The 15,930-nt window shown below is 40.9% G+C and overlaps 1 protein-coding gene across 1 annotated transcript in view; it reads left to right on the top strand.

Annotated features, from left to right (window-relative positions):
* Positions 1–5,813, top strand: part of LOC126484816 (homeobox protein orthopedia-like) — a 55,288-nt gene extending 49,475 nt beyond the window's left edge. Inside the window, exon 4 of the mRNA XM_050108413.1 lies at positions 5,770–5,813. Coding sequence (XP_049964370.1) covers positions 5,770–5,813 — 44 coding nt within the window. The remainder of the gene's footprint in view (positions 1–5,769) is intronic.
* Positions 5,814–15,930: the final 10,117 nt, after the last annotated feature.

Here is a 15,930-nt window from a genome sequence, read left to right on the forward strand (position 1 = left end):
TACCAATGAGTAAACCGTTCTTCAAAAACTCCGATATTCATTTCCTCTCTGGCGTACAAGCGACGTTAGCGGAGTAACTACAGTGCCTGCTTGTACTAAAAGCTGTGAACAACACCCGAGCATTCCATCTGTCAATTGTGGGCAGCCAGTATTAAGTAATGGCCGTACGGCCGTGTTGTGTAAACGCTGTTTTGTCGTAAATCGCAATGGTACAACATCTCTAAATCAGGTGTTCAAGGCGATATCCAGAATTTTTTGAAAAAGAGAGAAGTGTATGCAAAGTTTGTCCCAGACACGCGACTCGCCAACGAAAACAACGACGCGTGGGTGCCTGCCACAACTTGAATACAATATTCGAACAATTCTTTTCTGGAAAAAATCAACATGGGAGACAAGACTTAGTGTTACGTTTATGAACCTACCACAAAAATACACAGTGCGCAAAGTCACGTGAAAGGTCAATGCTTTGACGACGTAATCGACGTTCAAGCCAATGTACCGTGCTAGTTGAAGAACATCCCAAATGACTTTTCTGGCAGTACCACTTCTCAATTTTTTTTTTAAACTGACAGTGCGTGTTCCCTGGCAGTGACAGTGGTATCATGTACATCTACATCTATGATCTATGGTCTGAGAAGCGCTATGAAGTGAGTGAATGGCAGAGGGTACTTCTTATTACGGCTTCTTCCCGTTCCTTTCGTATATGGAGTACGGGAAGAATGATTGCTCAGAAATCCTGTGCGCTTTGAAATTAATCTAATGTTGTCTCCCGGTATCTACAGGAGCGATTCGTGGGGGACTATCTACAGCTACACGACTACTCTGCAATTCATAATTAAGTGCCTGGCAGAGACTTCTTCGAGTCATCTTCAAGTATTTCTCTACTGTTCCATTCGAAAAGCGCGCAGGAAAAACGAACACTTAAATCTTCCCGTGCGAGCTCTTATTTCTCTTACTTTACTGTGATGATCATTTCTCCCTATCTAGATGGGCGCTAACAAAATATTTTTTACACTCTGAGGAGAAAGATGGTGATTGAAATTTCATGACAAGATCCTGTGGCAACAAAAAACGCCTTTGTTTTAATAATTGCCACCCTAGTTCGCGTATCATACCTGTGACACTTTCTCCTCTGTTTCGCTATAATACAAAACGAGCTGCTTTCTTTTATACTTTTTTGAGGTCCTCCGTCAGTGCTATCTAATGTGGATCCCTCACCGCATCGCAGTACTCCAGAAGAGATCGTACAAGCCCGCAATGTAAGCAGTCTCTTTAGTAGACATGTTGCATTTTCCAAGTGTTGTACGAATAAATCGCAGTCTTTGGTTTGTTTTAAACCACAATATTATCTATATGATCGTTCCAATTTCCGTTATTCGTAACTGTAATCCTTAAGTATTTATTTGAATGTTCAGCCTTTAAATTTGTGTGATTTATCACGTAACCGAAATTTAGCGGACTCATTTTAGTACTCAAGTCGACGACTTCATACCACTCATTATTCAGAGCCAGTTACCACTATCCGCACCATACAGATATCTTTTATAAATCATTTTCCAGTTGGTTTTGATCATCTGATGACTTTACAAGTCTAAATTACAGCAACATCTGCAAACAATGTAACAGGGCTGCTCAAATTGTCTCCTAAATCTTTTATATAATCAGGAACAGCATAGAGCATATAACATTTCCTCCACCTCCTCCTCCTCCTCCTCCTCCTCTTCATCCCACTCTCTGTGCATTTCCTTCCCCCTTCTTCCTGCCCATCTCCTCCTTCCCCCTCTTTGTCTAACTCCTCCTCCTCCCTTTTTCGCCATGATATCGCCCCCACACCAATAGGAGGCCGGTGGTTCTCACCTCTACAGCTTTTTGTTTTCAAATCATTCTAGGGATTTAGGATGAGCTTTTTATCCGTGGCTTTGTCCACGTACTCACATGTATTATATATTCACATATACTCGTATTTAACATGTTTCACACGTATTTCTACACATATTTCACCTGTGTGTCTAGCGAATTTGACCCTGAAGTTTTATTTTCACGCAACTCAATGTTTATGACGTATATCCTGAAATATGTGTCGTACAATGATATAATTTTGCAGGGACGTTTAGTGGAATATGTGACTAGTGCCTGCAAAATGTGTAGTGAACAGAGATCTACATCTACGTGATTACTCTGGTATTCACAATATAGTGCCTGGCAGAGGGTTCAATGAACCACCTTCAAGCTGTCTCTCTACCGTTCCACTCTCGAACGGCACACGGGAAAAACGAGCACTTAAATTTTTCTGTGCGAGCCCTCATTTCTCTTATTTTATAGTGATGGTCATTTCTCGCTATGTAGGTGGCTGCCATCAGAACGTTTTTACAATCGGAGGAGAAAACTGGTGATTGAAATTCCATCATCACAACGGAAAACGCCTTTGTTTTAATGATTGCCACTCCAATTCTCGATACTGTCTGTGGCACCATCTCCCCTATTTCGCGATAATACAAAACGAGCTGCCATTCTTTGTACTTTTTCGATGTCGTCCGTTAGTCCCACCTGATGCGGATCCCACACCGCACAGCAATACTTCAGAATAGGGCGTACCAGCGTGGTGTAAGCAATCTCAGACCTGTTCTGAGTGTTCTGCCAATGAACCGCAGTCTTTGGTTTGCTCTACCCACAACATTATCTGTGTGATCGTTCCAGTTTAGGTTATTTGTAATTGTAATCCCCCATGTATTTAGTTGAATTTACAGCCTTCAGACTTGTGTGACTTATCGCGTAATCGAAATTTAGCTGATTTCTTTTAGTACTCAACTGGGTAACTTCACACTTTTCTTTATTTAAGGTCAACTGCCACTTTGCGCACCATACAGGTATCTTATCTAAATCATTTTGCAAGTCGTTTTAACTTTACAAGACGGTAAATGACAGCATCATCTGCAAACAATCTGAGACGGCTACTGAGATCTTCTCCTATGTCGTTAATATAGATCAGGAACGGTATAGGGCCTATAACATTTCCTTGGGGAACGCCGGCTATTACTTCTGCTTACTCGATGCCTTTCCGTCTATTACTACCAACTGCAGCCTTTCTGACAGGAAATCATGAGTCGCACAACTGGGCGATATTCCATAGGCACGAAGTTTGGTTAGAAGACGCTTGTGAGGAACGTTGTCGAAAGCCTTCTAGAAATCTAAAAATATGGAATCAATTTGACATCCACTGTCGATAGCACTCATTACTTCATAAATATAAAGCACTAGTTGTGTTTCGCAAGAACGATATTTTCTGAATCCTTGCTGACTATGTGTCAATAAATCGCTTCCTTCGAGTTACTTCATAATGTTCGAATACAGTATATGTTCCAAAACACTACTGCAAATCGACGTTAGTTATATGGGCCTGTAGTTCAACGGATTACTCCTACTTCCCTTTTTTGGTTATTTGTGTGACTTGTGCAATTTTCCAGTCCTTAGTGGTTGTATATAATTGCTAAATATTCAGCTATTTTATCAGCATACTCTGAGAGGAACCTGACTGGTATACAATCTGGGCCGGAGGCCTTGCCTTTATTAAGTGATTTAAGCTGCTTTGCTCCGAGGATATCTACTTCTATGTTTCTCATCTTGGCAGTTGTTCTTGATTGGAATTCAGGAATATTTACTTCGTCTTCTTTGGTGAAGGAGTTTTGGAAAACCGTGTTTAACAACCCTGCTTTAGTGGCACCGTTATCAGTTACTTCACCGTTGTTATCTCGCAGTGAAGGTATTGATCGCGTCTTGCCACTAGTGGGGCTTTATGTATGATCAGAATCTCTTTGGGTCTTCTGACAGATTGTGGAAAATGATTAAAAGCACCTCGCATTGAAGTACGCGCTTTATTTCGAACTTCTGCAAAACTTTGCCAGTCGTGGGGATTTTGCGTCCTTTTAAATTATTGCATGCTTTTTCGCTGCTTGTACAGCAGCGATCTGACCAATTTTGTGCACCATGGAGGATCACTACCATCACTTATTAATTTATGTGGAATATATCTCTCAATTGCTGTCAATACTATCTCTTTGAAATCATCCCACAACTTTTCTACGCTTACATGATCAGATCGGAAGGAGTGAGACTGTCCCTTAAAAAGACGTTAAGAGCATTTTTATCAGCTTTTTTTAAATAGATATACTTTGCGTTTCATTTTGATGGTTGTAGGTGTTACGGTATTCAGCCTAGCAGCAACTGCCTTGTGGTCGCTAATCCCTGTATTCGTCACGATACTCACCCTTGTCCAGGATTATTTGTTGCTATGAGGTCAAGTACATTTTCGCAACCATGTACCCTTCGAGTGGGCTCATGAACTAATTGTCCAAAATAATTTTCTGAGATAGTAGTAAAGAGGTAATAACTTCAAAGATCGTGCATGATGCAGCAGGTTCTTACGTATCTCAGTGTATTTCACATCATACCTCCTGAACTATGAAACGAACAAGGATATAATTTTTGCGAGACATTCAATGATGTATGTGAATACTGTCTGCAACATGTGTCACGAAGGATTAGTAGTAGAGAAGAGATAAATTAAAACGTCATGATTCATGCGGCAGTTTTACTGCGCGAACAGCAAAAATGTAGTAAGCGATAAACTTATTTCCATTTCATCATTTTGTGGAGGTTGTCAGCGAGAAAAAGTTTCATAATAGTTTGAAATTATGTGTAAAGCTTGTAAGTCACCATGTACCCTCATCAACAAGTACAGGATTAATAAAGAGTAGATATTCGGACGTCGTGGGCTACATTGCTTTTTCACCCCCACCCTTGTGGTAGATAGGTTGTTCTGATCCCCACAGCGATTTTTTCCAGACAGTGAGTAATGTGTGTACGAAGTTTGCTTTAATTCGGTCCAGTGGTTTAGTAGGAGATGTGGAAAATACATCCGTCTTTATAATATGTATGGATTTATCCGCGTCCAGCACTAAAACACGTTATAATCCTAAAAATACAATCTGATATTAATGACTGAATGCACACTTCGTGAGTCCCGTGTTCAGCAGCCAGAACGGCGCAATCATTCACTGCAAACGAGTATTTCAATCACAGGTTCGCTATTCCGAGTTCTGCCTTGCCCCACACAAACTTCATCATCACTGATACCCCATTTCTTCAAATTAGTCTTGCACCTTGTCACCCAACAGCCAGTCTGTTGACGGTCTTCCAAGTCCCATATTGGAGATGCGGGCCTGATAGTAGCTTCTCTTTTATTCTCCATAATCGTCTGGAGGACTTCGTTCCCCACATCTCAGGTAGGCGGGCGTCCGCTGACGTTGAAATTGGTGGAATTTTTTTTCTGGATTTCAGTCGTAATGGATAAAAACGAATTCCAAACAAAAGAGGCCTCGAATCGGTTTCTTAATTCTTCTGTTCAGTCTCTGCCGCTACGTGTCTTCTGACACCTGTAGGTGTACTCCCAAGAATGGAAAGACCTTATCGACTCGAGTTAGTATCAAAAACGGTACTCCATCCCACAAAACTGACATCCGGCATCTGTAAAACACAACGCATGCACGTTTTCATGCTTGCATTCAACATTCTGGCGGTTACACCGGTTACCAATGTACCAGCATTCCACATTTGCAATGTGTTATCTGCAATGTTAATCACTTAAATATGTCGCCTAGACAAATATATTTCAGAAATTTCATTAGTTTACACTAATTATTTTTTGATGTTGCGATTTTTTTCCTTATACTGCGCTACACATGTGACGTCTTTCCGTTGTTCTGTCGACAGATCCGGTCTTCTACGGGCACGAAGGCAATGACGCCCTCAACTGAGAGCCAGCGCCGTGGCTAGTGCGCCGGTTCGACTAGCGCCCTCCTCGCCGCTTCTGCAAGAGGAACCACGGCAACAATGACCAGCGTTTCATCGGAGGGAACGTGTGCCCAGGCCGGCCGGCGTGGTGACGTCAGTGAAGTGCGCGTGACGCCGGCGTCCGGCGACGGGGACCTGTCTAAGTGTTAGCGGCGTGTTGCGATGCCTCTCCCCCCGGGAACCGCCGGGCTTAACGACAATTTAGAGGACATACTAGCAACACGTTTCAGTTAGGTTCTGAGAATTTGTCGATTTATTAGCTGGATGTTCTTTATAAAACCATCGATGGGACTGCCACAATTGAAACTAAAGTACGTGTACGCCTTACATATTTATATTCAACCCTCGAGAAATTGAGTCAGAACGTCTTCGACTAAAATAGCCTGTAATTTGTAAGGCGTCACACGGAGAGCACTGCATTCTTTCATGTTTTGTAGGAGAGTAAGTGACCTTTCTCATATTTGAATTAATTCTTACATCTTACCAAAGAGTCTTGATTTCTGTAAACGTTTTAGACATGTGTGTTAGTTGCAGTACTTACTATTATTTTCGTGTCCAGGGCAGTACTGCACAGTTATTTACAAATTCAAAATAACACATTACAATCAGCACTGTACAATACAACATTGACAATACATACACTGGACTTCGTACCTGTCATATTGATTTTTAAGCTTAAAATTCGCCAGTCTTGATTGCTGGGACATTCTCTGAAATCAGGTCCTCCAGCGTGCTGGCTTCGCACAACTTCGGGCAGACCAAGAGGTGTTCACCGTGTTGAAGCTCTCGACATTCGCAGGTTGCATCTCCAGTGATGTGGACCCATCCCTTCAAGTTATGCTTGTGCCACTTCACTCCAGTTCGCAGTCTGTTCAGTCTTCCACGTCTGGTAGGATAGTTGGAAACAGCAGCGATTTCTTCCTTTAAGGTTTGGTCGTTACTACCAGTGGCCTTGTTTCTCCACGTTTCTATTCGACGAGCGGAAGGTGATACTGTAATTGCTTCAGTTTTCCGAAGAAAGCTGTCTCCCTGAAGATCGCTCCGCTGATAATATGCCATCACAGACTACCGGGTGTACCCTGGGCCACGTTAGGAATTATCTTAGCGGCAGAATCTTCCACCACCAGGACGGCAACAAAAATGAGTTGCAATAATTTCTTACTCTCTTAAGACAATGCAAGATTGAAACTTAAGAGCGAATCTTTGTAAATTAAAACATCTGTACAAATCGTCGTCACTCTTATCTCATGATAGCAAGGTTTCCGGATCAACTTATTTACGATTATATGTAAAAGTGGCAAGGCCTCTCACACAATATAAAAGAGTATAGGTGCACATTTTTCGAATTGTCTATTGGAGAAGCTTTTTTTCTTTTGAACAAAAGACAACAGTACACTAAGAGTGGAGTTCGTTTCCCCATGAACTCCACAGGTAAAGCATAGTGAACTGGAGTAGTGGTTAGGCACTCGACACATATTTGGAAGGATGACGTTTCAACCTGTCTGTATGTTCAGATTTATGTTTTCAGTGATTTCCTTGACTCGCCGAAGACGAGTACCGGGATGATTTGTTTAAAAGGACTTGGCTGATTTCCTTCTTCATCACTAACCAATCCGAGCTTGTGCTCCGTCCCTCGTCCCTAATGATTTCGCCGTCGACGTGTCGTTAACCCCCCCCCCCCCCCCATCTTCCTTCCTTCGTTTTTCCTCCCGCATAGAAACGAAACTATCGACTTGCTCATATGCCATGAATGTTGTGGAAAGTCTTTCAAGTTCTAGTGTTTTCACCAGTTCACTACCCACATACTTAATTTAATGAAATACGTGAAAATATTTCATTCTGCTATTCCTGTAATGCTAATTTTTTCTATTTGTACTTTCGTGACCCTTCTCTATAGGGTGATCTAATAGAAACAGCCTATGTAAGATGGTAACACTAGGAGTAAATTACTAAGAATGACAAGTCTGTTAACTTGTGGTTCAGTAAACGGCAAAGCTCATATATCAGATTTGCAACACACGAGTTTATAAAGAAGTGTTCGTAAGTGTAGCGTACAATTTACTAAACACATAGCTTCCACATACACGCTAATTTTTTTAAATCTAGATATTGCTTGTTAATTTCCATTTTGATTTCTTAAAGAGTGGTTAAAATACAAATGAATTACTGCAAAGTCTTTGTATTTTTGTATTTTCAAGATATGAGTCGGTGTGTAAATCATCTACAGCAGGTACAGCGAAAAAACGTTGTCAGCTTCTTCATAAAGGCTTCCGCAATTTGAAACTCGTGCACGACGAACATTCTACGCTGAAATAAGAGTTTGACTGATACAGCTAATTATGAAGTTTTGGACTCCGGAATGAATAAAGGAAGTAAATCAAATAGTGTGTGTTTAGTAATTTATTTGTGTTTTAACAGCCAAATATTTTTATCGTCAATCCGATTGCTGTAGTCCCTAGGCTGTTCTTCACGAAATTAGGATACAGCTCAACAAAAAATCATTATAACAAGCTAGTTCTCTAGCGTAACTGGTTAGCATAATTTTTCTGACTCTGGAAAAGCTTCAGATTATGAATCAGAACAGGCGATGTAACATTTCTAAGGTACTTTTCTAAAGTACTTATACTGAAAAGATTTATCATGAAAATGTAAGTTACATCCGAAACAATGAGCTGCTGGTTCGTGGAAACTACGTTTTTGGGCAAAATGTTTACTGGGCCATGTCAAAAACAGCAAAATAAAAATTCAACATTGCCCTTTTTTTTACGGAAAGCAGGAGTTTTAGAAACACTTAGTAATTACTAACAACTGCATCAAGCAGTGATATCATACGCAGGTGACCTTGTGAACTTACGTGTTTTTAGAATAATTACGTCAGAAATATAGAAGTATAACTACTCTCTTGTAATTTTAAGAGCAGTTTATTGCATTTCAGGAGATTCTGGTTAGACAGAAACTAAACTGATAAACTACAGTGTCATTCGCAGTCCTCTGCTTGTTGTCCGTGAGAAGCAAACTGGCCAAATTTCTCATCTCGTCGTGGTCAATTTACGCGTCCGCAGAACTGTTATTAAAGATTTAAACCCGTGATTGCGTTATTTTTTCGAATTAATGACACTGTCCTCAATTACGCCGCGTCACGCCGTGGAATAATTATGTCTTGTAATAGGCACTGCAACAGAGCCACGATGAACCCAATTCGAAATAGGAGCCACGTTGTTTAGCCCAGCGGTGCGGTGTAATGGAATATATAATTTCTAATCTGTTTCGAATGGCGTGCAAACATCTGCGGCAACGCGAGTGACACGGAATGAAAGACTGTTCACTGTGAATTCTGTTCCAATGACAAACCGAAATTTCACATCTTAATTTCTCCGTTTCGATTCACAATTTGAAAATACTTTCCGTCTTTGCATGACATGTAAAATTTATGTGAGTATTTCTGAAACACTTTCTGAAATATCAAATATATCACTTTATGACACAAAGCCGAACACTTCTTCTTCTTCTTTTACATTCTGCTTCATAAATGATTGTTTTGTTAAGAGAATCACATACTCCCGTTAAATTTTCAGCTCTGTTAATACTGCTGGAAGGAGCTGTACCACAAAAAAGTTTTTAGGGGTGATGATTGGATATAATATGCACTTGGATTTGGAAGTCACATCCGAAACAAATCGTTGAATGCATTTCATTGGGACAGAATGTGTCATTTACAGCATTTGTATTGATCACTTGTCGCATGATTCACTTACAACGAAATTATATACTTAACAACTAAATAAATCATACCTGAGCAGTTATTTCGTTATAATCTGCGTTATATGAAAATTTTCTTGAATATAACTAGCGCTCCCATCAAACAGCAGGCAGTCTAATCTCTGTCTGATAAAACTGAAATTGTTGTACCATGAGTAACGTTCAGCTGAAGACAGAAATGTATGATGAAATATCTCGTAACATTTTAACATTTCTTTTTATATTTCTCTAATTCCAACTTCGGTTCATCCACAGTATTACGCTTTTACAGTTTGTCATGTAATACTTTCATCAGTGTATTCTACTCAGGTTTCTTCTCTTATTTCTGTTTCATCATTTAATTATTTTACTGCCGCATAACAATAAGAACTTTCTCGGAGTTTCTGACCAAAATGAGGTTACCTTGTGTATCTGAGTAACTGCTTCTTATTGAGATAATGGCGTATAAACTTTTTATTACTTTATTAGTGCTCACAATGAATATTACATTTAGATTCATTTCAGCAGCCTTTCCGCATTTGCCGCACATTTTTGACATTTATTATGATGGCTGCGTAAGAATCATGCCAAAGTAGATATCTTCGAAGATTCTGAAATTCTCCAAGTCATCCACGTCAAGGTAAGACAGGCATACTTTGCAATTTACCATATCTGAAGTGTCACTCTGCTGCACGTTTCTTCAGCTATTTCTGCGGAACGGTGATATGGATATTTACGAAAAAAATCGACAGTTTGTAATATTCTTCCTTTCTCTCTTAATCATTTCATAGTTAATTTATACATCGAGAGAAGTGTTTTTGTCCAGGTTTCAAAATATTCTCTCTCTGTGTACATTAGCCTGCAAAACTCTTCAACAGTATTGCATTGCTCCTGTTGTGACGCCTTGCATGTTGTAAACCTAAGTTTTGCCTATATGTCGCCATTGCTCGCTCTCTGTAAAACAAATTGTCTACCAAATACTTCATAAAATTCATTAGCGAGTAGAAGATTTTTACTGTGTCTCCTTCTCCTCGAAGGTGCTAAGTCATTGTTTTACATTTCACAAGTCAAGGCAGCCCATCTTTGCAGTATACGACGTAAGCGTACAAATCTGCTAAAATGTTACCTCTGCAATAAGTATACTCAAGTCAGTCTCCATGCGGGTAGCTGAATATAAATTGACATCATGTTTTCATTCATTGCGGTATTACAGTCATTTGAGAGAGAGAGAGAGAGAATGTAAATTCACCTCTGTGAAAGAGCTAATTTAAGAAATTATGAAGAAATTCGTAATTTTTGTAGGTTCACAGATGGGTGTATACAAAATGAACTGTAAAGAGACTGACTCTGCCTGCGGCATTGTTCTGAATGGACAACGCCTTCAAGCGGTCGCACAGTGCGTGTGGGGAAACGTAGTCGGCGTAGCATGCTGATGTGCGCAAGGTGGCGCAGAATGCAATCTTGTAGGATGTAAAATTATTGTACAAAGTGTGTTTGGACGAACTTGAAATTTTACTAACAAATTTGTCGTTTATGAATATATCGAGAGAAGTATTAGTTTTATCCATGTATTAATATTTACAGTTAAGTATATGAGTGTACAGATTTTTTCGAGAGAAACGTAATTTAATATTCGTGTAAAGAAGGCACAGCATTCTCATTCTGAATAAAAATGTGTTGTAAAATGTATGATGTATGTAGATTATGATGTGTTTCTTGTGACATAGCACGATGTTTGACAAAGTGGGTTGTGCAATAAAGCGTGTACATACAGTATGTTACGTGAATGGAGTTTCCTAACAACACCTAACACATTTTTTCTGGCAGTCGCTGCCTTCTTTACAGTTGGTGGCTTCAAGCTCCATGTAAGTATTCTCACCAGTTCTACAATTTCGCTATACATGATGACAGCTGCTTTTCTTTCCTGTTGCAACGAAATGAGACAGATGATAGTTGAATGAGAGTACCCTTTGTACTTCGAGATAGGACACCAAAGTCTCAAAACCGTGTAGCTCTAGCACAACGTGATCGAGTATGAGGGCCGTATTTTGTATCAACCGCTTGAGTGGACATCGTTATCCCGTGTCTCAGTGTAATGTGAGATTCAAATTTTTGGAAAATATTCTTTTGGTTGTCTGTGTGTGCACAACATAACAGGCAGTGTGCCTAAGGTACTAGCTGTCTGAGTTTTTGACCAGCAAACACCAAGTGTCTTTGAATAAGAGTTTAATAATTTGACGCACCGTTATACTGGATCTATGGAGGTCGATGTTGTCGATAATCACTTTAAACTGGTACTCTGAATAATACGTTGTTTGAGAGCATAAACATGTGCGGCAGCAGATTCGTTGATGAAACGTTCCCTCTGGCGTGAAAGTGAACTATGATTTTTCTAGTTATATAACGAAAATTATTGGCTTTCCTACAAAAAATAACAGTTTTTACACCTACTCTGCCGTACGTATTCTTACGTACAGATATCGCTGCCACCTGCCTAACTATTATCTGGACGATTGGGTCAGAAAAATACATTAGCGATAATGAGTATCCAGAAGCATGGGCTCTCTGATAAACGTAGTTTTATTCCCCTACTAGCTGAGAAACCCGGCGTTGATCTGGTCTTTATTTGTAGTTGTGCCTGAAACTTCGTATGGGTGGATTTATTTTTAACTTATTAAGCTTCCTTGTATACAATATTTTTAGTTGTATGATTCGGGACGTAAACGGAGAGCTTCTTTCTTTCATTAACATGGGAGAGAGCCACATAGAACTTACCATGCAAAAAGTGACTGTCACTAAGGTCCACGCCTGTAACACACTGCGTCTGTCCTTGTGCTTTGCTTATGATCATGGAGTAACATAGCTCACTGGAATTTGCATATGTTTAAAGAGCAATGGAAAATAGAAATAAGCAGATTTCAGGGCATAAAACACGTCCTTCTGGGCCAGTTCTCGTAAAAATTTCCACTTCTTGGTGTTACGTTGGAGAGAAGTAACTTTAAACCTCGGTGAGCGAAGATTTCTGAGGAGCGAGACAATGCATGACGTTCTTGATCACAGTTACGTCGCGCCTCGCTTTTGGAAGGAGTCTCCAGATGTTCTTGAGCTGCAACAAGTCTCTCCTGACGATCTTCATTGGATTCTTGAGGCCGCATAGTCCACAGTTTCTAGCCGTTCTGGTTTATTCGAAAGACTCGACCGTTTTCTAGGCATTTTTATTTCTATCAAAACGTAATGAGTAGGCGCCCAAATCAAAAAGCAAACTCTATAAATTCGTTTTTCCTAGCAAAGAATGTAAATGAAACCTATTGAAAGAAGCAAAGCATTGTCGTTAAGACTTTGATACAAAAGACGAAATCAGTAAATCCGTATATCCTAACTAAGCAAATTCACTGTTAATTTCGATTTGTAAAGGTAAGACTGGAGTGCTTAATCCTGTCACTGAAGTCAACTGCCGAAAATAAATGTCATTGTGTTAAAAAAACGTACAGTGCCATCTGTTAGTTCTTTGGCGTACTACTAAGCTACCAGCGCCATCTATTGGTTCTTTGGTGTAGTACCTTGCCATGATTTAACATCCGAGCTACTAAACTGAGTAGATGATTTTAGGTAAAACTTTAAATTACGGTGTCTTTTTTTCGTGTTCCTTTTCTGATGAAATAAAGCCTACTTGTTGCTCAAGCTACGGTCAAGTTAGCCGTGAAAAACCATGAAAATTCGTCTAGTGACAGCGGAGATTAGTACATTTAAACAGAAAGCCACGAAGGTCTTAACAGTTTCCTTATTACTACAAAGACACCGTTTATTCAATCATACATTGTTACATAGACTGCTGTCTAATACGCGTTGTATCATGCCGTCACAGTTACAGTATGTGTTGAAAATGGTTTCCATGTGCTTCAACGCACGCGTGAATGTTCTGTCTCACACATTCGCGTCTGCCAGGCTGCATCCGAACAGTGTCAAAGGCAGCTCCAGTACGCTGCTCCAGTGTCTCCAGATCTGGAATGGGCTCTGCATACACGATGCTTTTGAGATCGCCCCATAACCAGAAATCGCACAGGTGAACCAGCAGGCCATGCAACTGCACCCCATCGTCCTATCCATCGACCAGACAAGACACAATTGAGATGCGTCCGGATGTTAACGGCGAAATGGTCTGGAGCACCATCATGTAGCAGCCACATAACTCCTCGAATCATAAATGGCACTTCTTCCAGTAGGGGAGGCAAAGTCACAAGCAAGAAAGGCCGATAGTTCCGGCCTAATAGGCGACGTTAAAGGAAGACTGGTCCCAAAATACGGTCGCCAATTATCCAGACCTACAACTTCAGGCTGCACCGATGCTGATGATTCGCTGTCACCATACCAAGGGCGTTCTGCATGCTACCCCACAGATGACCGTTATGAAAGCTGAAGATACCACTCAGTGTAATGGTGACCTGATCTGTTAATAGGCTGGATGACGCAAATCCCGGAATAGTGATTACCTGGTGAAGAAACCAGTGATAAACCTGCTCCCGATGTGGAAACTCTGTCACTAGTAAGCCCTGCACACGCTGTAAGTGATAAGGGTAGTAAGAGTTGCCATGAAGAATGTTCCACATGGTCGGCTGGCTTACCTTGTACTGGCGGGCCAACTGCCTGGCATTGACGCGACAGTCGCCTTCCACAGTGTTAATCACATTTTCTCCCAAGTCTGGTGTCCGAACATTTCGGGCAAGTCCGTCATGATTTCCTGCTTCCTGAAACGACCCTGTGTCAGACAAACGGCGAAACACTGTAGCAAACAGTGAATGCTGTGGTTATTGTCGGCGGTGATAGGTCTCCTGATACAACCTTGCTGCCCGCTTCCAGTTGCCATTTGCCTTTCCGTAAGTAAACACCATGTTGGCAAGCTCTCGATCCGAGTACGGAACCACTGTGTACAACGCTGTATCACATCCACTACAAGCTGAGTCAGCAAGAGAAGTGAATCGGACAAAACATTACCAATTACTATGGCAGCAGAGGGCGCTAGAACATGACGTATGAGGAACAGCACCACCCTCTAGGAGGAAACCATGCATACTGTAACTGTGGCTGCAAGGTACAGCGCCTATTAGAAAGTAGTCTCTGTAACAATGTATGATTTAATAAATGGTCCGCCGGCCGCTGTGGCCGAGAGGTTCCAGGCGCTTCAGTCCGGAACCGCGCTGCTGCTACGGTCGCAGGTTCGAATCGTGCCCCGGGCATGTATGTGTGTGATGTCCTTAGGTTAGTTAGGTTTAAGTAGTTCTAAGTCTAGGGGACTGATGACCTCAGATGTTAAGTCCTATCGTGCTTAGAGCCATTTGAACCAATAAATGGTCTCTAGCATGTAAACCATGCATTTCCGGACATAAGTTCATTAGACCTTTCTTGTTTCATATCCTCTCATCGATTAGTCCCTATAGTTTGAAAACGGTGGAAAAAAATCGCTCTACATACCTATGGAAAGACACTCAGATAAAATATTCAGTACATCGTACAGCTGCTTCTAGCTGCAATGTAGCACAATTATCGTACATTGAGTCAATAGTAGAGGTGCCAAATACCATCCTGAGGGAGAGTAATCCATACCAATTTCAGTTTCTGCACTTTCCATCTCAGAGCTGGTGCACCCCAACGCATAGCGCTCTCCCTACTCCTAAGTATCCTGTATACCGCTGATGAACAGAAATATCCCCTTCTGTGCATCACCTGCAATAACACAATGACAGCGTCTTTCTAGCCCTCTACCCACCCACTACAAATCGCAAACAGTCCCTTCAGAATCACCTCAAATAATCCACCAGGTTCAATCAGTCGCTCCTCAGAATAAATCCTTCCAAATCCCAGGTCATAATCATAAAACGGACCATCCATAGATTCCTTCGCCATGACGAGTACTTACCATTTTCGCCCATCTATTCAATCAAGTAAAATATTAATACATCTTGGACATACTCTTGATCGTCAAAAGTAGAACGTATTATGCATCCAACAGGAATCCCCCGACAGAGTAAAGTTAGTAAAACAAATGCATGGGTACTGTATCGTTCCACTGTTCATGATACCAAACCCTCCATCCGACCAATCATGTAGCAGCTTCGTCTGGATCTCCGTACCTCTACATCTACATTCCAACGGCCACCTGACGGTGTGTAGTGGAGGGTACTTTGTGTACCACTGTCATTTCCTCTTTCCTGTTCCAGTTACGAATGGTTTGCAGGATGAACGATTGTTGGTAAGCCTGCGTGTAGACTCTGGTATCTCTAATTTTAGATTTGCGTTATTTCTCCAGATAAAAGTAGGACGAAGAAATTGGCTCTGAATTTGAAA

Source organism: Schistocerca serialis, chromosome 6 (genome assembly GCF_023864345.2).
Source record: "Schistocerca serialis cubense isolate TAMUIC-IGC-003099 chromosome 6, iqSchSeri2.2, whole genome shotgun sequence".
Lineage (NCBI taxonomy): Eukaryota > Metazoa > Arthropoda > Insecta > Orthoptera > Acrididae > Schistocerca > Schistocerca serialis.